Source organism: Enhydra lutris, unplaced genomic scaffold (assembly GCF_002288905.1).
Source record: "Enhydra lutris kenyoni isolate GAN:26980312 unplaced genomic scaffold, ASM228890v2 scaffoldscaffold55, whole genome shotgun sequence".
Lineage (NCBI taxonomy): Eukaryota > Metazoa > Chordata > Mammalia > Carnivora > Mustelidae > Enhydra > Enhydra lutris.
In genome coordinates, this window is record NW_019154139.1 from 10,378,943 (window position 1) to 10,398,191 (window position 19,249).

Genomic DNA, 19,249 nt, shown 5'->3' on the forward strand with positions numbered 1-19,249 from the left:
GTAGCCATGAATCAGACCCATAGGGGCACCTGGGTGGCTCAGTGGGTTAAATATCTGCCTTCGGCGCAGGTCATAATTTCGGGGTCCTGGGATGGAGCCCTGCATCAGGCTCTGCACTCAGCGGGGAGTCCACTTCTCCCTCTCCCTCTGCATCTCCCCCCGCTCATGCTCGCTCACTCTCGATCTCACATAAATAAATAAATAAAATATTTTTTAAAACATCAAGTTTTTCTTTTGAGTTCTGAGCAGTAGACTCACAAGAAACCAAATTTCTCTCCCCTGGAGTTAAAGCTTCTGTGTTTGAGTGCTGCCTGCTCCGCTTCCATTTTTAATCTATCTGAGACCGGGGGTGGGGGGTTCTTTGCTCTGCGAGATCTGAGGCCTCAGAGGGAGTTTTCCCCCGAACCAGATGTTGGAGGCTCCACAAAGCGAAAGCCCCAAACGTGACTCTGTTGGGGAGGAGAATAGAGAAAACCACTCGGTGCAGGGCGGACAGGAGAATGGGTGATCTTTCGAGTGGAAGCACTTGCCGCCGTATAAACTCCAGCTTGCCCGACCCTCATCCCTTCTGAGAAGTTTCCCCCATGTGGAGTCGAGAGATAGGAAGAAAGGATTCAAGAACATTCTGAGAAGCCAAAGGAGAAGCCCGTCCCCTTGGGCTGCCTGTTCCTCAGTGTTGGTGTGGCAAAGGAAACATATTTCCTCTGGAGGTTTGGATGGGCTCTACTCTACTTAGAGAGGGTATTGAAAAACAAAAGGCAGGGTGCCTGGGTGGCTCAGTGGGTTAAAGCCTCTGCCTTCGGCTCAGGTCACGATCTCAGGGTCTTGGGATCAAGGCCCGCATCGGGCTCTCTGCTCAGTGGGGAGCCTGCTTCCCCCCCTCTCTCTGTCTGCCTCTCTGCCTACTTGAGATTTCTGTCTGTCAAGTAAATAAATAAAATCTTTTAGAAAGAACAAAAGGCATCAAGTCTAGCAAATTCCATGAAGGCTCTGTTTTAAATTCAAGAGACTACAAAGTATTTATATGATGCTAAGATAAGGAATTCCAAAGGCATCTAGGGGAGAAAAATGAAGCCATCAAGCCAAAACGCCTAATGCTTTAATGTGATAGCCCGTTAAGAGAAATTTTCCAGGCTCAGTTATGCAATGCTTAGACAGAGTAGATGCTCAATAAACACATGTTAAATGAATATATGGGAGAACATAAAAGCATGGTCCTCTAGCCACCCACTCAAAACTTTCAATCAGTCCCTTACAGATACTTAAATAGGTTTTAAAATTTCATCTTCAGACAGCAAATGTTTTTCTATTTGGAAAAAGTGCCATACAAGAGAAAAAAAACTTTAAGTCTTTAGTAGAGTTATAAAGCCTTGGTTAAAAAGTAGATAGTTTACTTCACCAAAATGTAGACATGAAATATATGCAATTTTTCTTGTCTACCAATTATACCACCATAAAGCTTTAAAAAGGTAAACAACTTTAAAAAGAGTAAAATAAAATGAATATAAGTACCTATGGAAAAATAATTAAGCGGTTAACAAGATTATAAACATATTCCTGGCTTCTATTATAAACGCTTTCTCTCTCTCAAAGTTATCCCCATAAGAAAAAGAAAAAAAAAGAACGAGAAGAAGAAAATATAACTGTGGTTTAAAGACCTTTAGTGTACCTGCTGAATTATCAGATAAAATCAAAGATAAGCAAATTGATATTGGACCAAAAATAGTAATCATAAAAAGACCAAAGACATGGGGGTTTTTAGGGCAGTTCAATATTCTGTGTAACAGCGTAATGGTGGATACATGTCATTATACATTTGTCCAAACGCACAGAATGTGCCCCATCAGAAGGGAGCCCTGCTGTAAAGTATGGATTGTGGGTAATAATGACGTGTCAATGTAGGTTCAGGGTTTATAACAAATGCTCCACTCTGGCAGGGGCTGTTGTAGTCAGGGTTGGGGAGGAGGATGCTGCATGTACAGGTGGGATAGGAGCTGAATGGGAAATCTCTGTACTTTCAACTCAATTTTGCTATGAACCTAAAGCTGCCCTAAAAAAATTAAAAATGTGTGTGTGTGTGCGCGACAGCCAAACTATGGAAAGAACCCAGATGTCCATTAACAGATGAATGGATAAAGAAGATGTGGTAGATATATACAATGGAATACTACATGGCCATCAAAACCCACGAAATCTTGCCATTTGCAACAACGTGGATGGAACGAGAGGGTATTGTGCTAAGCGAAGTAAGTCAATCAGAGAAAGTCAATTATCATATGATCTCTCTGATAGGAGGAATTTGAGAGGCAGGGTGGAGGGCCGTGGCAGGTAGGGAGGGAAAAAATGAAACAAGATGGAACAAGGGAGGGAGACAAACCATAAGAGACTCTTCATCTCAGGAAACAAACTGAGGGTTGCTGGATGCAGGGCGGTAGGGAGAGGGTGGCTGGGTGATGGATATTGGGGAGGGCGTGTGCTGTGGTGAGTGCTGTGAAATGTGTAAGCCTGATGATTCACAGACCTGTACCCCCGAAGCAAATAACACAGTATATATTAGTTTAAAAAAATTTTTAAATGTGTGTGTATGTGTGTTTTTTTTTTTTAAAGCCAAAGAGAGAATTACATTAATGATGGAGACCCCACACGTTGTCACCTGGGTAGTAGTAAATGGATAAAACTTACTGGAGAAGGAAATTTGAAGAATCAGAGGTAAGGTTGCTCTAGTAGATTCAAATCTAACAGAAAACATTGCCTCAAGGAAAACAGAAAAATTCTGGAATGCAAAATATGACCCGTTCCTGGGGTGGTGGAAAGTTCTCAAATGAGGTTTTGCATGGCTACAAAACTCTGTCTCAGTCAATACACTATAATGCACTGAATTATACACCCTAAGTTTTGAGACTTCCAGACCTACATTTTCGGGTTCTCTTAACCTTAACTCATGGAATTCCAGCCCCGGTTCTTGAAAACTCTTGACACTGCAACTGCCAGAGAAAGGAATCTCAGCCAGATCGGGAGAAAATGTTTTCCCTCCCCACAGCTATGCCAAAGCTAACGTTCTGGGTCATAAACCACCTGTGTGTCCCTGCTGACCAAGGACACTGCGGGATACATGGAAAGGACTTCCGACACTGTTGCCACGTCCCACGAAAGTGACATGTAATTTCTACAAAATTTGTAATTCTGGGAGTTCTCTTATTTAAAATATGTGGCTTGGGGCGCCTGGGTGGCTCAGTGGTTAGACCACTGCCTTCAGCTCAGGTCATGATCTCGGGATCCTGGGATCGAGCCCCGCATTGGGCTCCCTGCTCAGTGGGGAGTCTGCTTCCTCCTCCCTCTCTCTGCCTGCCTCTCTGCCTACTTGTGATCTCTCTCTGTGTGTCAAATAAATAAATAAAATCTTAAAAAAAAAATATGTGACTTTGGCCATTCATTTTAAACTGACATCTCTGTTCTCTGAAGTTCAAGGTGACCCATGAGTTTTCTTGGTTAAAGCAGAAAAAAAAAGAATTAAAAAAATTTTTTTTAAGCAGAAAAAAATCATAAGTACTTCCTTTTCCCTCATGTAAGAAGGAAAAAAAAAATAAACCTGTGATTCTGGATCAAAGAAAGGGTTTGAGAGTTTAAACTTATTGAAATTACTGTACTAACATTCTCCCCATTTTACAGATGAGGAATCTGAGGCTCGGGGAGGTTAAATCACTTCGCGAGGTCACATAGTTTGGGGAATGGGTTTGACCCAGGATTTGAACTCAGCCCACCTGACCCTGGTCTTTGCTCTTAACCACTAGGCTACACACAATATCACTCGGTTGTCCAAAAAAAACTCCTAAAATGTGGAAACAGATGAAGTGACTTGCCCGAGGTCACATAGCCAGTCAGTGGCAGGGTGGGGGTCTGAACCCTTTCCATCTGCCAACCTAAGCCTGTGAAGCTTCCACCTGTCCTGCCACCGAGCCTCTTCCCCAGCCCACCTGGCTGGCCCCACCCTGAGCTCACCTGCGCTCTTGCCCGAAGAGGCGCTCCACCTCCGCGCGGCCAGGGCTGCGGGTGCGGCCACCGTTGCTGCATTGGGGCCCTGGCTCCCTCTGTGCCAGCCTCCTGGGCGGGGGCAGATCGGCCAGCATGGTGTACTCCTCCCTCTCCAGGTTGTGCCTGGTCTCCCCAGGGGCTGCTGAGCCCCGGGAGCCCCCTGAGCTGCCTGGTGGAGGTGACGGTGCCAGGAGTGCTAGGTCACTGGGGGGGTGGCGGGGTGGGGAGGAGGCTCGGGGTGCATCCCGGTGCCCGATGCACACTTGGGGAGGCAGCACTGGGGAGCCATGCAGAGAGTCAGTGGAAGGGGCCAGGCTCTCCATACTAGTCCCTGGGAGATCCTGAAAGAAGAGGGAGGGCTCAGGGGCCTGGCGTGGAGGGGACGAGAAAGAGGGCGCATCCCTGTGCCCGATGCACACGGGGGTGGGCATGTGGGGGGGTTCGTGCAGAGAGTCTGTGGAGGGGACGAGGCTCTCAGTGCTGGCCCTGGGAAGATCCTGGAATAACAGGAAGGGTTCTGGGGGCTGGCGTGGCGGAGAGGAGGCCCGGGGTGCATCCCGGTACCCAATACACACAGGTGGGGGGAACTGAGGAGGGTTGTGCTGGGTGGACTGAGTCTCAGTATCAGATGTGTCTGGGAGGAAGGGGAAGGGGTCAAACTGGGTGTGGCGGGGGGGTGAGGAAGCCCGGGGGGCATCCCGGTGTCCAATGCACACGGCTGGAGGTATGTAGGGGGGGTTGTGGTGGGGCAATTCACTCTCAGATGCATGGGGGTCTGGGAAGAAGGGGAATGGGTCATGTTGCATGTAGCGAGGAGGTGAAGAAGCTCGAGGGGCGTCCCGATGCCCAATACAGACAGAGCATGAAGGCTGGGAGGGCTCCAAAGAGGTCTGGGGTGCCCCGCGGGTAGCAGGGTACAGAGGTGAAGAGGTCCGGGAGGCACTGTGGGGGCCCGGGTTATGGAAGGAGGACACAGCCTGAGATGGCGAGCTGTGCTGGGCAGATCCAGAGGAGGACAGAGGTGGGTCGCGCTGAGCTGGCCTAGTGGGAGAGGAGGTCTGAGGAGGCCTGTCCCCTTGGGTTGGCCGAAGGGCAATGGAGGCCCAGGGAACCTCACTTTGCTTGGAGCGAGATGGGGAAGAGGTTCGGGGGCCTTCACTCTGGGTTGGGCGGAGGGGAAAGGAGGCCCAGGGGATGTCTTTGTTAGTACGATGGGGAGAAGAATTCCTGGGATTGTTCCGTTGAGCGGAGCGATGGGGAGATGACGGTCCAGGGTGGTCCCGTTTTGTGCAGCATCGAGGGGAGGATGTTCCAGGGTTGTCCCGCTGAGAGGAAGACTGTGGATTGTCTCGTTGACTATAAGAGGTCCTAGGGTTGTTCTGTTGAATACAAGCTTTGGGGTTGTCCCGCTGGGTGGTTCGGTTGGGAGAGGAGCCTCTGGGATTGTCCCGCTGGGGACAGGATGCCCGGAAGTTATCCCGTGGGGTGGTTCTGTTGGGAGAGGAGCCTCTAGGATTGTCCCGCTGGGGACAGGGTGCCCGGGAGTTGTACCGCTGGGTGCTTCTGTTGGGAGAGGAGCCTCTGGGATTGTCCCGCTGGGGACAGGGTGTCCGGGAGTTGTCCCGCTGGGTGCTCCTGTTGGGAGAGGAGCCTCCGGGATTGTCCCGCTGGGGACAGGATGCCCGGGAGTTGTCCCGCTGGGTGCTTCTGTTGGGAGAGGAGCCTCCGGGATTGTCCCGCTGGGGACAGGGTGCCCGGGAGTTGTCCCGCGGGGTGGTTTTGTTGGGAGAGGAGCCTCTGGGATTGTCCCTCTGAGGAGTACACGTGGGAAAAGAAGTCTGAGTGTTGTCCTGTTGGACAGAAGAGGTTCTAGAGTTGTCTTGTCTGGTGGTTCTGGTGGGAGAGGAAACTCGAAGGTTGCTTCGTTGGACGGAGGAGGTTCTGGGGTCATCCCGTTGGGCGATTCTTGAGGGAGAGGAGGCTCTGGGGGTGTTGTGCTGTGTGAAGGCGGTCCTGGGGATGTCCTGTTGGGTGGACGAGGTCCTGGGCTTGTCCCGTTGGGTGATTTGTGTGGGAGAAGAGGCTCGGGGGGTATCGACCTGTGTGGAAGCAGTCTGGGCAGCGTCCTTCTGGGCAGAACGATGGAGAGAGGAAGCCTGGGGGGTGGCACCGCGAGGTCCGCCCGGCAGTGTCGCGCGGGAAGCCTGGGTTAGCGCCGACCAGTGCCGCTCCAGAAAGTGCCCACTTTCTCCCCGGAGCTTTGCCCAGTGCTGTCCGGCACTTCGGCTCCCACCGCAGGGATCTGGAGAGAGGAGAGGCTGGTTCAAGGTACAGGGAGGGGTCTCACACACAACCCCTGGGACAGATGAGGAAGGCAGAGCCCAGAGCCCCTTCTTAGAGGATCCACTGTCCAAGCCAAGTGACTCCACCCCTTGGAGCGATTTAATCGGAGAAAGCTCCAAGGCCTCTCTCAAGCTGAGGCTCAGAATTGGAAATGGAAACCCCACCTGACTGGTCACTGGGATGTAGGCTCCTAGAGCTGGAAGGGCACATAGACTGGGAGTCCCCGGAGCGGTACAGCCAATCGCCCACGTGACCCGAGGGCGGGAGAGGTGGGTCTGGTGGCAGCTACCTAGCAACTTCCCTTTCCCTATCCTACTTCCTGCAAAGGGGTTCTGAGACCCCCCTCCCAATATCTCTTCTAATGAGGCTCTATCATGTGTGATAGCTCTAGAAAGCTCCCATTCCTTAAACCCAGACAGGCTCCTGGCCCAGAGGCTCTTGGGGCTGCCATGAGCCTGGGATGGGCTTTTGTGAACCTGTAGGCCTCACCTGGGAGTTTGCTAGAAATGCAGACTCTCAGGGCGCACCCCTGGGAGCACTGCGCAGAATCTACATTTTAATAAGATTCCCTGGTGATTTGCAAGCATATTACAGTGTAAGCAGCCCTGGTCGGAGAGATTACTCAACTGCCCTAAACAGGGACCCCTTCCAACTCCCATCCCCAGGGACAGACCACCATGACCTCAGTCCCCCTCCAGCCCCCTCAGTCTTTGGTCACCCAACATGGGGTGGCCCCTAGCTGTGTACATGTCCCTGAGCCAGAGCTTCAGGAGAGGAGTAAAGAGTACGGTGGCCTCCTCCAGAAGGAGCCACGACTGCTTTCATTAAAGGTCTTGCTTAAGGGGTGCCCGGGGGCCTCAGTGGGTTAAGCATCTGCCTTCGGCTCAGATCATGATCTCGGGGTCCTGGGATCAAGCCCCATGTTGGGCTCCCTGCTTAGTGAGGAGTTTGCCTCTCCCCTTTCCTCTACCCTTCCCCCCGCCCCCTCAGCTTGGGCTAGCTCTCTCGCACGTTCTCTCTCCCTCGGATAAATAAATAAAATCTTAATAAAATAAAATAAAGGCCATGCTTAAGATGGCCTCCCTCCTGCTTGGAAAGCTCTGCTTCCTCTCGACTTTCTGAGCTGCTATCCCTGAAGTCTGAATTTCCAGCACCTAGCAAGGAACCAGAACCAAGCACAGAGCAGCCCTTCAGGTTTTCATTGTCGTCTGATGAACTGACGCCCCGTGTTGTTCCAAATCCTGTCCTCCTAGACTCCCCAACCCCATCAACCACCTGCATCCCTTGCCTAGATGGTTGCTCTGGGGGCCCTGGGTCATCGTCCCGTTTAGGGAGATCCTTTCCAAAAGCAAACCCAGCTAGATCGCCCCTGCTTACAAGGAAGGACCAGAAAGCTATCAGACTGGAGGAGACTGGGAGACACGGTGTGTCCACGCAGTGGGATGGGAGCTCAGGACCACAGAGGGGTATTAGTGGGAAAGATGGGCGAAACCACATAAAGTCTATAGTTTAGACAGTGGTGCTCTATCGATGTTAATTTCTTAATTTTGGTAGTCGGACTTTGTTTTTGTAAGATGTCAACATTAGGCCAACCGGCAATGGGTATCATGGAAACTCTCTCCACTCTTCACCACTCTGCTATAAATCCAAAATTATCTCTAAATCAAAGATGGCAAAAAAAATCAGGGCCTCCCAGCGGCATTTCAAAGAAAATCCAGGGATTTCCCATGGCTGGTGAGGCTCTGGCCACCCCTACGGGCATCCCTGCTCCATCGGGGAGGCGCCTGCCTTCTCGTTCTCCCCGGCTGAAGGAAGTGCTGAGCACGCTGGAAAGGCTCCATCCTCCTGTAGCGCCTGCCTGCCTCGCCCTTTGAGGCAGGGCTGGCTGAGCTGGGCTCCCACAACTCCCAAGGCCTCACCGCTGGATCACCATCCCCCCCTTCTTCTTTGCCCGCCCATCTCGAGCATCCCTTTCGGCCCAGGCCCCCCCCTCCAGGATCTGACTTCTGTCCCGCAGCACCCCTATGTGCACACAGGGAAGGCTCTACAGATGTCCTGGGGCACCGTGTCCTATGTCCTGTCCCCGGCCAGCGGGGCTCTGTGTAGCCTGTCCCTCCGAGGATGCCTTTGATCAAGCAGGGCTCAGAGTGACAGTCCCCCTGCCCCCCCGCACTGCCCTGCATGAAAAGCAAGAAAGCAGGTATTTCATACAAAATCCCAACTGCCTATTAGCCGCTCTCACTCCAGGGAGACATTTGGCTCCCTCTTTCCTCTGTGATCTTACTTCTTCCCACGCACCCTCTCCCCAGGGCCTGAGAGGGCCAGGCAGTGGGGATGGGGCAGTGATAAGATCTGATTCATGCTTTTGTTTGTTTTTTTAGAGATAGAGAGAGAGGGAGCACACATGCATGTGAGCGGGGAAGGCGCAGAGGGAGAGAGAGAACCTCAGGCAGGCTCCATACTCAGCACGGAGCCCAATGCAGGGCTCAATCTCACGACCCTGAGATCATGACCTGAGCCAAAATCAAAATTCAGATGTATAACCAATTGAGCCCCTCAAGAGCCCCTCATGTTTTTAAAGGTGGCTCCAACTGCTGTGGGAAATGGACCGAGAGGGCCGGGCAGAACCCGGAGGCTTGGAGGGGACTCTAGTGACAATCCCAGCAGGGGCACTGGTGGCTTGGCCAGGGAATACTTGTACAGATGGCAAAAAGGGGACGGATTTGAGGTGTGCTCTGCAGGTGAAGCTAACCAGAGCTGCGGATTGAATACAAAGGTGAAGAAATAGAGAAATCGGGAGAACACAAGATTTGGGGCCTAAGTCGTCAGAATGGTGGTGACATGGAACAGACAGCAGGAAAAACAGGTTTGGAGGGAGGGTCAGAGTGTGGGTGCCCCCCCCACATTAGCATTCTCTCTCCCGCTGGACTCCCATGTTCCATGTGCTCCCATCACCCATACCGGGCTCACATTATGAGATGCTCACCGGGGTCATGGGCATCTGGGGGCTAGGCCTGCCCAGTGGCCTTTTCCTTTTCTCTGCAAACAATCCCCCTGATTTTCTGTAGGCAATCTCCTCCCCCACTCTATCCCCACGTGGGCATAGGACCCACGCTGGGTTCCAGGAAAAACCCTACTGGGAAGACTGTACCCTCTTTCCTGGGAGCTGATCTGTAGGTATGATATAGCCTGGTCCTGCTGGGGCTCATCATGCCACGACCAGGGGAAGGTCTGGCTGAAAATGAAGCCAAAGCAGAAGAAAACATAGCGGAGACCCGATTTCTCATACTATTTGAACACCTGGATCCAGCCATACCTGAAGTCACAGCCACCTAATTTTTTTACTTCTGTGAGTCATTTCATTTATCTTCAGTTGGTTTCTGTCAGTTACAACCTGATCCTAACCAACCAGTTGTGAGATGATGTATTTAAAGCAGGTCACATGGCACACTGTGGCTGCTCCATAATTACATGGGGACTGTACTGTTGTTACTCAGGTCACCAAAGTAAGAAGTGCCGGAGGACCCAGATGGCCAGGGAGATCTGGTCAAGCCCCAGGCCGTCACCACATCTGTGGTCACAGTGACCAAGCTGGCCTAGCCAGGACTCACCTTCCTTTCTCTGGCCTGCAGCATCCCCTCCCACGGGAGACCGGGTGAGGAGAGATGGAGCCCTTCGGGCACTGTCAGCTCTTGGCCCTTCCTGGGGCTTCCTCAGGATCATCACGGTGAGCTCGTCCCAGCTGGGGGCCTCCTCCTGCCTTCCAACAGTGTTCCAGTCCTGCAGGAGGGGGAAGGGAGGAGAAAGCGTGTTGGGAGCCCCTAGGACCTGTGCTCCCAGCAGGAGAGAGGTAGATAAGGGGGAAGGCTTTGACATTGAAGAGCACCTGCTGTATACTCAGGACCCCGAGAGGCTCTTTGCTGAACTTAGCTAATCTTCCATCAACCCTTGAGGCAGGCATGTACGTCAGAGCTAAGAACTTGCCCAAAGTCATGCAGCTGGGAAATGGTTTAGGGGGGAGGGGACTTGAACCCAGGGCATTTGGACTCCCTGCGGTAGAAAGGCATCCCCAGAGACTTCCCCAGGGTGCACACAGAAGTGGGTTCAAAGCCTTGCTCCTCTGCTTCCCAGACACATGGCCTCGGGTAAGCTGCTTCCCTTCTCTGAGCCTCAGTTTTCTTGCCCTGGAATGGGGCCATGAAAGTCTCTACCTCAAAGCGGGTGGTGAGCCTTCTCAAGCCTACGCCTGCCATCCCATCACTTTCCCTCGGAGGTCTCACAGATAACCTGCCTCTCCTGCCCTGCGACAGCCCTTTGAGGTGTGAATACCCCAGGAAGTTCCCAAGTCTTCTCTTCTCCCAGCCAAATTGCCCCCAGCCTAGGCTCCCCAGCCTGCTCCCTCTCCTCTGTCTCCCAGATATCTATGCCAGGGCAGGTCATGGAGCTCAGAGGTGTGTGGCCAGGACAAATCCAAGAACCAGTCTCATCCTCGCTCTGGTCAGCACGCCCAACATCCTGGTCCGCTGTATTTGGCAGCCTGACCCCACTGGTGATTGACCCGGATCTCCCTGCCCACTGAAATTCCTTCAGTCTTTTCATGGACGAGACCCCTGCCCCTCCCAGGCAGTTGGTCCAGGAGGCCCGAGGAGATGGCTAAGTCTCCAAGGGCCGTGGCCCAGTTCCCTGGTGTAAGAGGATTGTCTGGAGGTTTGGGTGGGACCCCAGGGCTGGCACAGAGGGGCGATCTTGCCCTCCCCAGCTCACCACGGAGGACGAGTCGCCGGTATCATCAGGGGTGTCGTGGTCAGGGCTGGAGCTGGTGCCAGAGTCAAGGCCTTCGTCAAAGCTGCCACCCAGGCAGGAGGCCAGACCCTCCAGAGAGGGTCCTGCCTCCAATTCCTGGCTCTGGCTCCCGGAGGCAGCAGTGGGGACCTCTGCTGAGGACCCTGCTGACGGACCCCTGGGAGAAGAGACAGACCTATGACTTCTTCCCCAAAAAGTCATGGGAATTAGGGACCAATACCCCCAGCCAGGTACACACACACCTCACACTAGACCAAAGGAGGGAGCAAACACTCAGGCCTCGCTGTGCTGGGCTCTTCATACAGACAGCCTCATTCAGTTGTAACAGTGTCCCTTTGAATACGTGTCATGGCGCCCATTTTACAGATGAAGACACTGAGGCTCAGAGAGCTCAAGGGACTGGCCAAGGTCACAGAGCTAGGAAGGGGGAGAGCTACATGGCCAAGGTCACAGAGCTAGGAAGGGGGAGAGGTGAACCATGCCTGTGATCCCAGAGCCAATCCTCTGTCACTGGAGCAGGAGTGGGACCCTCCACCCCCAGCTCAGTAAAAGTGAGATGACAGGTGTACTGGGCTAATGGGAGGCTTCAGGAGGTAGCAGAACTCCAGGGGTAATGACAGGGTCACCAGTCTGGATGCCAAGGGAGGGAGTGGCAAGAGAAAACCCTGCTTTAGAGAAGGCAGTCAGGATGGCCACAGGCCCAGGTAAGCTTACAGATGGCAGTGTCCCCAAGAGTGACCCACGGGTCAACCTACAAGATGGAAAGGGATGACGGCCCTCAAAAAGAGGTCTGTGGTCAGATGAGTTTGGGACGTATGGCACACTTCTACCTCCCTACCCAAAAGCACAAGGCCTGCTAGCAAACTAAAGGTTCTGACAAGTCTTGCAAGAAAGATATTCAAATTCGTTTATCCTGGACTTTCTGAAACATACTCAATAGCAGAGCTGGTTTCGTTGTTTTTTTTTTTTTTTTTAAGTAATACTTGTCTGTGAGGCATACATGTTCTCAAAGCAAAGCCGATTTGATTCAATTCCTCTTATTTGTTAAACAGGGAAACTGAGGCATCAAGGAGGGAATGACTTATTCCCTTAGGCCATCAGGAATGGAGCTGAGGCTGGAACCCAGGTTTCTGGGCCCTCAGCCATGCCCTCCCAAGGCACCGTGATACTTCAGCTCAGCTCAGGCCTGGAGTGGAGGGAATCCCAGAGCCCAGAGCACCTCGAGGTCAGGCGCCCACCTGTTTGATCTTTTATTTTTATTTTTTTTTTAAGATTTTATTTATTTATTTGACAGATAGAGATCACAAGTAGGGAGAGAGGCAGGCAGAGAGAGAGAGAGGAAGAGAAGCAGGCCTCCTGCTGAGCAGAGAGCCCGATGCGGGGCTCGATCCCAGGACCCCAGGATCATGACCCGAGCCGAAAGCAGTGGCTTTAACCCACTGAGCCACCCAGGTGCCCCCTGTTTGATCTTTTAAAGCTGTACCAAAGGAACCAGGAAACGTGAGCGGGCCGGGGGCCTTGCCCCCTGAAGGGTGGGTGCTGGGCTGTTCCATTCCCCGGAGCAAACTCAGCTAGGGCCTGAGGACCATGCCCACTGCCGGCCCATGCCCAGGTTGCGTGACCCACCCATGTGACCCATGCCCGCGGCCGCCACCATCGAGAAAGGGTGAAGGGTGGCGTGGGTGAGGGCATCCTCCTCCAGGGAGCCCCTCCCCAAGCCCTGCGGCTCTACCTACCTCTGCAGCCCTGGCCCAAGGCCCGGGCCCACCACCGACTGGCAGCCGGAGGTTGAGGAACGGGGAGGGTCCTCAGAGGCAGGTGGGCGGCGAGGCAGGTCACAGTAAGGCAGCTCAGCACTGGGAGGGCTCCCCGGCTCCTGGGGCAGAGTTGGAGAGAGGAGGCAGCTCCTGGCCCACGTGGGGGTTCCCCTCCCCCTGCGCAGCCCCTCCCCCCAGCAGGCCATGGAGAAGAGTGTCCGGGCATCTCCTCCTGGGTTCTCAGGCTTCTCAAGGAGAGCTGTCCATCAGGCCGGCAGCACCTCTGGGGACCCCAGCCGGGGGCTAGCAGAGGCACAGAGTGTGTGCAAGCACACGTGTGTGTACAGGTAGGTGTGCGTAGAAAGGCCTGTGGGTGTGCAAATGTGCACACGTGCGTGTGTCTGCAAGGCGGCGGGGGAGCACGTTAACGCGCGTGAGCTTATTTCTACATGTGTGTTGGTGCATGTGCGTGTGTGCCAGAGGGTGTGAAGGAAACAAAGGGGCCCAAACGGGTCTTCTGCATCTGGAAGACAAGATCAAGGGCAGAGCATGAGGAGGAGGGGCGAAGCCCACCTGGAGAGCTCAGGAAAGGGTCTGAGGGAGAAAGAGGAAGTCTGAGGGGACGGGAAAGTAAGACCTCAGAAGGGGACGTTGGCCCTGCTAGGGGATGCGGGGGACACAGGGGGGGCTTAGGGCAGGAGGGTCCAGGACCTGGGGGTGGAGGTGGGGCCCTGAGTCGGTGGCCCTTATCTCCCCTGCCCGCTCTCGGCCAGGCCACACCTGCAGAGGCACCTGCCGGGCTCACCCGGGGGGAACGGCGGCAGCTCACCTGCGGGAGGGCCCCCCCATTCCTCCCCACGTCGCCGGGGTTGCGGGCCCTCCCTGGTGGTGGGAGCTGGTGGCCGAGGCACCCTGCACCCCGCCTCCTCTCAGGTTACCTGGGCGGCGGGCTCCGGCGGTGGTGGCTGGCGGCTGTCAGCACCCTCGTCCCCGGGGGGCTCCGGCTCAGGCCCCCACGCTGCCGCCCTCCCAGGCCCCAACTCTGGGCCGTGGCGGCGGCAGCAGAGGCAGCGGAAACCTTAGAGGGGGCCGGCTGCGAGCAGGGGCCCCTCATTACTCTTTCATAAGCCGGGGCCCAGCCAAGAACAATGCGGGACATGAAACCACGGGAACATGATCCCCGCCGCTCACCTGAGAGCCCGGCGTGGGGTGCGGGGGGAGCCTGGGCGCGGGCTCCCCAGGGACCCCGGAGCTCAGCGCTCAGGGCTGAGGCTACAGCCCAGCCACAGGGCAGGGTGGGCGCTGGCGCCCTGAGTTCCGAGAAAGCCCCTGTGAGCGGACCCCTGGACGGTGCCAAGGAGTGGGCTCAGGGTGTCTGCAGGGCCACCAAGCCAGAGGAGGCCCGTGCGGGTTCAGTTTCGCCCCCTGCCCTGGAGCCAGATTCTGATCACAACTCGACAGTGGGAGGTGTCAGATCCACAGCCCAGCCTGGCGCCGTGGCCGCCCTGGGGACCTTGCCACATGAGCGAGGAAGCAGCTGGTTGGGTACCACCAAGGGGTCCGGCCCAGCTGGGCCCAAGCAGGACCCCCAGCCTGTCTCGGCCCCTCCTCCCTGCTTCCACCCGCGGCCCCCGTCGCTGCCTATTGCCCGCCTGAGCGAGCCCCATTGCCAGTCCCTGGCTCTGATTTCCCGTCTGGCGGGTCAGCAAGGGCTCTGGCCTCAGACAGACATCGGGCCCAATCCTGGCGCCTCCACTTCCCAGCTGGGTGACCTCAGCCTGGTGGTTTCCCACTCTGAGCCTGGTTTTCTCATTCCCAAAACTGGAATGATAAGAACGGCCACCTCCTAGGAATGCCAGGAGGATTAAATAGGTCAGTATTTGTGAAGGACGGAGAACAGTGCCTGGTCTGCACATCTCCAATATAATAAATAATGTGAAGACATTACATACAATTTTATTAGTGTTAAATCAATAGAATGTTAAATACGTTTAAGAATAAATACATTGAAAGGGCTCTTGGGTGGTTCGATCCGTTGAGCATATCCACCTCTTGGTTTGGGCTCAGGTCATGATCTCAGGGTCCTGGGATCGAACCCCCGGAAGAACCCCATGACAAGCCCCATGTCGGGCCACCAGCTCAGTGGGGAGTCTGCTTGGGATTCTCTCTCTCCTCCTCCCCCAGCTCATGCGCTCTCTCTCTCTCTCAAATTAATAAATAAATCTTAAAAAAAAAAAAAAGAATAAATACATTGAAAAGGGATGTGTGGTGCCTGGCAGACAGCAGAACGCTCCCACCTAGCCCATCCTCCCTCTACAGATCCTGTCTGTGGTCTGGTCCGGGCTTCCTGATTTCCAGGGATAACCGCTCACCACCCTGGCCTGGGGGAGGCTCTGCTGAGAGCAGAGAAGGGAGGCATCCAGCACCCAGACTCCTAGGGGAGCTAGAGAAAGCCTCAGGGAGAGGGCTGCCCTGGGACCTGGGCCCACGTCTGCACATTCCTGGGTAGCATAATGCCTGGCACATTTTAGGCACCTGGTCCTTATGTGGGAACACACGAGCTGGCCTAAAGTCTCAGCCCGGACTGACACTAGGACTCAGACCTGTCTGAATCCAAGTTTCTCCCAGTTCCACACTTGGCGTCTCCCCACCTGCTGCAGAAGGGCACGGGCGTCAGAGACGGACTGGCGGGGCATGTTTCTCTGAACTTGGCACTGAGGGGAGAGAGCTATTCTTGGAGGGATCAGGACGTGTAGAAAATTCTCTCCCAGGTTTATTTTTTGGGTCGGGAAGGAGGAATAGAGGAAACTAATGTGTATTGAATTAGCCACATGTCCTTGGACTAAACGGTGCCACAGTGAGAAGGTTCTGTTGCCCCACTTCCCCTGTTAGGAGAGGGAAGCCAGAGACAGTAAGAACCAGGTCACATGGCTGGTAAATGGCAAACCTAGGACTGGGACTCTGGTTTGCCTGGCTCTGAAGCTAACAGGAACTTCCTTACGAAGGCCACTTCGTGGAGCCTAACGTCCTGCGTGGAGCTGCCTGCCAGGCTCAGGAGGAGCCTTGGGACCCGCTGGGAATGAGGGAGCCATGGGTGGGAGCGGGGGGGTGTCAAGCCTGAAGGGGTCCATGGAGACTCACACTCCCATGCTTCTCGTAGCTTCTGTACCAGGAGTTCTGGGTTTACACACAGCAGGGCTTGGCATAAGACCACGAGGATGGCAAAGTGAGAAAACCCCTCCCCTTTCACTCTTTCAGTACCTCTAGGGACAAGTCTCCCGTGGATGCTGGGGTACCTTTAATGCCTCCCTAACACCTACCAATCTCTCTTTTTATTTTTTTTTAAGATTTTATTTATTTATTTGAGAGAGAGACAGTGAGAGAGAGCGTGAGAGAGGAGAAGGTCAGAAGGAGAAGCAGACTCCCCATGGAAACGCGAGCCCGATGAGGGACTCGATCCCAGGACTCCGGGACCATGACCAGAGCTGAAGGCAGTTGCTTAACCCACTGAGCCACCCAGGTGCCCCCAGTCTCTCTTTTTATTTTTTTATTTTTTTTTAAACTTTTTTTTTTTTTAAGATTTTTATTTATTTGACAGAGAGAAATCACAAGTAGGCAGAGAGGCAGGCAGAGAGAGAGGAGGAGGCAGGCTCCCCGCGGAGCAGAGAGCCCGATGCGGGGCCCGATCCCAGGACCCTGGGATCATGACCTGAGCCGAAGGCAGAGGCTTTAACCCTCTAAAAGAGGGTTAAACCTCTCTCTAAAAGAGAGACTGGTGGGGCGCCTGGGTGGCTCAGTGGGTTAAAGCCTCTGCCTTCGGCTCAGGTCATGATCCCAGGGTCCTGGGATCGGGCCCCGCATCGGGCTCTCTGCTTAGCAGGGAGCCTGCCTCCTCCTCTCTCTCTCTCTGCCTGCCTCTCTGCCTACTTGTGATCTCTGTCTGTCAAATAAATAAATAAAATCTTAAAAAAAAAAATAAAGAGAGACAGCAAGACTCAGGCTTAAAGCCTTCAGCTGACAACACTCTCTAGTTAGAATTTAATGACATTTCTGATTTTCTTCCTTTTCTTTCTTCCCTTTTCACCTTCTATATAAAGTATATGCTTCTAGTCTCCTATTTATGGTAATGACATAAAGTTTTGTTTTAGTATAAATTTTTTTTAAGGGTGTTTATTGGGGCGCCTGGGTGGCTCAGTGGGTTAAAGCCTCTGCCTTCAGCTCAGGTCATGATCCCAGGGTCCTGGGATCGAGCCCAGCATCGGGCTCCCTGCTCACTGGGGAGCCTGCTTCCCTTCCTCTCTCTCTGCCTGCCTCTCTGCCTACTTGTGGTCTCTGTCAAATAAATAGATAAAATCTTAAAAAAAAAAAAAAGGGGAGTGGTGTTTATTTGAAGAATAATGAAATAAGGGGCGCCTGGGTGACTCAGTTGGTTAAACGATGGCCTTCAGCTCAGGTCATGATCCTGGAGTCCTGAGATCAAGTCCCACATCAAGCTCCCTGCTCAGCAGTGAGTCTGCTTCTCCCTCTGACCTTTCCCCTCTGACCTTTCCTCTCTCTCTCTCTCTCTCATTCTCTCTCTCTCAAATAAATAAATAAAAATAAAATCTAAAAAAAAAAGAATAATAAAATAAGTACTAGATTACATGAGGCCATGGCAAAAAATCGCAAAAGCAGAAGGAGAATGACTTGCACTTGGGAAACACAACGTGGTCTCACCAGCTCATTGTACAGAGGGCAGAACCTCTTGGTTTGGTGTCTGTGTTTGGCGACAAGTTAGTGGCCCACCAGGTGCAGCCTGTCACAGACACCCTCATCCCAGACCACCACAACCACTCAGGAAAGCTGGCCTACCTCCTGCCTTGGTCTGTGGGCCTCCTCGGGGTGGAAGCAGCTTTGACAGCAGCTCTGGGCAAGCACGTTGGCCTCAGAGTGTTCACACGGGGCATTCCCAGTGTCTTCCTGCATATTGGTTAAGTCAGGCTTAAGTAGCTCCTGCGATCCTATGGGGGGACCTGGGAAGAATGGGGCGGGGGGAGAGGGCAAGGCCCAGGTAACTGGCTGGCAGCATCCCCAGAACCCAGCCTTAGCTGCCCCCAGACAGATAAGGACTAAGGAAATAAGGTTATCCATCCATTCATGTAGCTGTTCATTCATTCACTCGGTAAACACTCATTAAGCACCTACTATGCACCAGGCACTCTGCCAAGCACCTGCCCGGAGATTTCTAGTCATCACTGCAGTGCTGTTCAGAGTGTGTTCCAAGGACACTGAATTAGACTCAGCTGAGATGCTCATAAAATGCTCGTTCCTAGAGCTCCTGGCAGGCTCAGTAGGTGGAGCATGCGACTCTTGATCTGGGGGTTGTGAGTTTGAGCCCCACGTTGGGCAAAGAGATTACTTAAAAAAATAATAATAATAAAAATAAAAACATATTCCCAATTCCCTCCCCAGAGCCACCCAGTGAGAATCTCTTGAAGGTGGTGAGGTCTGCGGTTGTGCATTTACAAGTTTCCCAGGCGATGTAATGCACCCCAAAGTTTGAGGACCCTGGCCTCACAGTTACCCCACATTGTAGATAAAGTCAATGCCAATTTCAGACGAAGCAACTGAGGCTCACTGAGGGTCCACACCTTGCTCTAGGTTCCAGGGGCTGATCTGGATTCCAGCCCAGGTCTGTGTCCCTCCCCACCCTCTGGGAGGTGGAAATGAGGGGCACTGGATCACACCACCAGTTTACACAGGTTCCTTGGGCAACGCTGGGAGTGAAGCAAAAGGCCAGCAGGTATTTTCAGAGTTGAGGACAAAGTCATGGTCAAAAGTGAACCACCTCAGGTCACACAGCAAGGAGGCAGCCCGGTTTAGCCAAAAAGAAGCCCCGGTGTTCTGGCTTGAGCACGGGGCCCTCCCATCTGGGTGAGGCCACTAAGGGCTCCGGGGGCATGTCCTGGGATGGGGGAGAAGGGGTAGACCCCAATAAAAGAGTGACTTGAAGATGCCTTCCTTGCACACAGAGAGCCCCAGGAGGCGAGTGGTGCAGAAGACGAACCCATATTCCCAAACCCCAAGCACCCTGCAGTGCCCCCAGGTCATCTGCCCACACACCGGTCCTCACCTGGTGAGTTTCCTCCAAAGCATACCAGGACATAAGGCCTTGGTGGCCAATCTCAGCTGAGACCTGCGGAATTTCACATCCTCCCCTGGGGCAGCCAGGGCGAAGGTTCCCGGCTTCTCCACCATCAGACCTGGGGAGGTGGCAGGAGCCAGTGTGTGTGTGTGTGTGTGTGTGTGTGTGTGTGTGTGTGTGTGTGTGTGTG

General features: G+C 53.7%; 1 protein-coding gene across 1 annotated transcript in view; it reads right to left on the reverse strand.

Moving 5' to 3' along the window:
- Positions 1-17,900, reverse strand: part of LOC111157603 (TRIO and F-actin binding protein) — a 52,345-nt gene extending 34,445 nt beyond the window's left edge. The window contains exons 1-5 of the mRNA XM_022519158.1: positions 17,787-17,900; positions 12,915-13,054; positions 11,140-11,335; positions 9,987-10,155; positions 4,000-6,334 (exon numbers count right to left, since the gene is read on the reverse strand). Coding sequence (XP_022374866.1) covers positions 4,000-6,334; positions 9,987-10,155; positions 11,140-11,335; positions 12,915-13,054; positions 17,787-17,900 — 2,954 coding nt within the window. The remainder of the gene's footprint in view (positions 1-3,999; positions 6,335-9,986; positions 10,156-11,139; positions 11,336-12,914; positions 13,055-17,786) is intronic.
- Between the last annotated feature and the right edge of the window lie 1,349 nt (positions 17,901-19,249).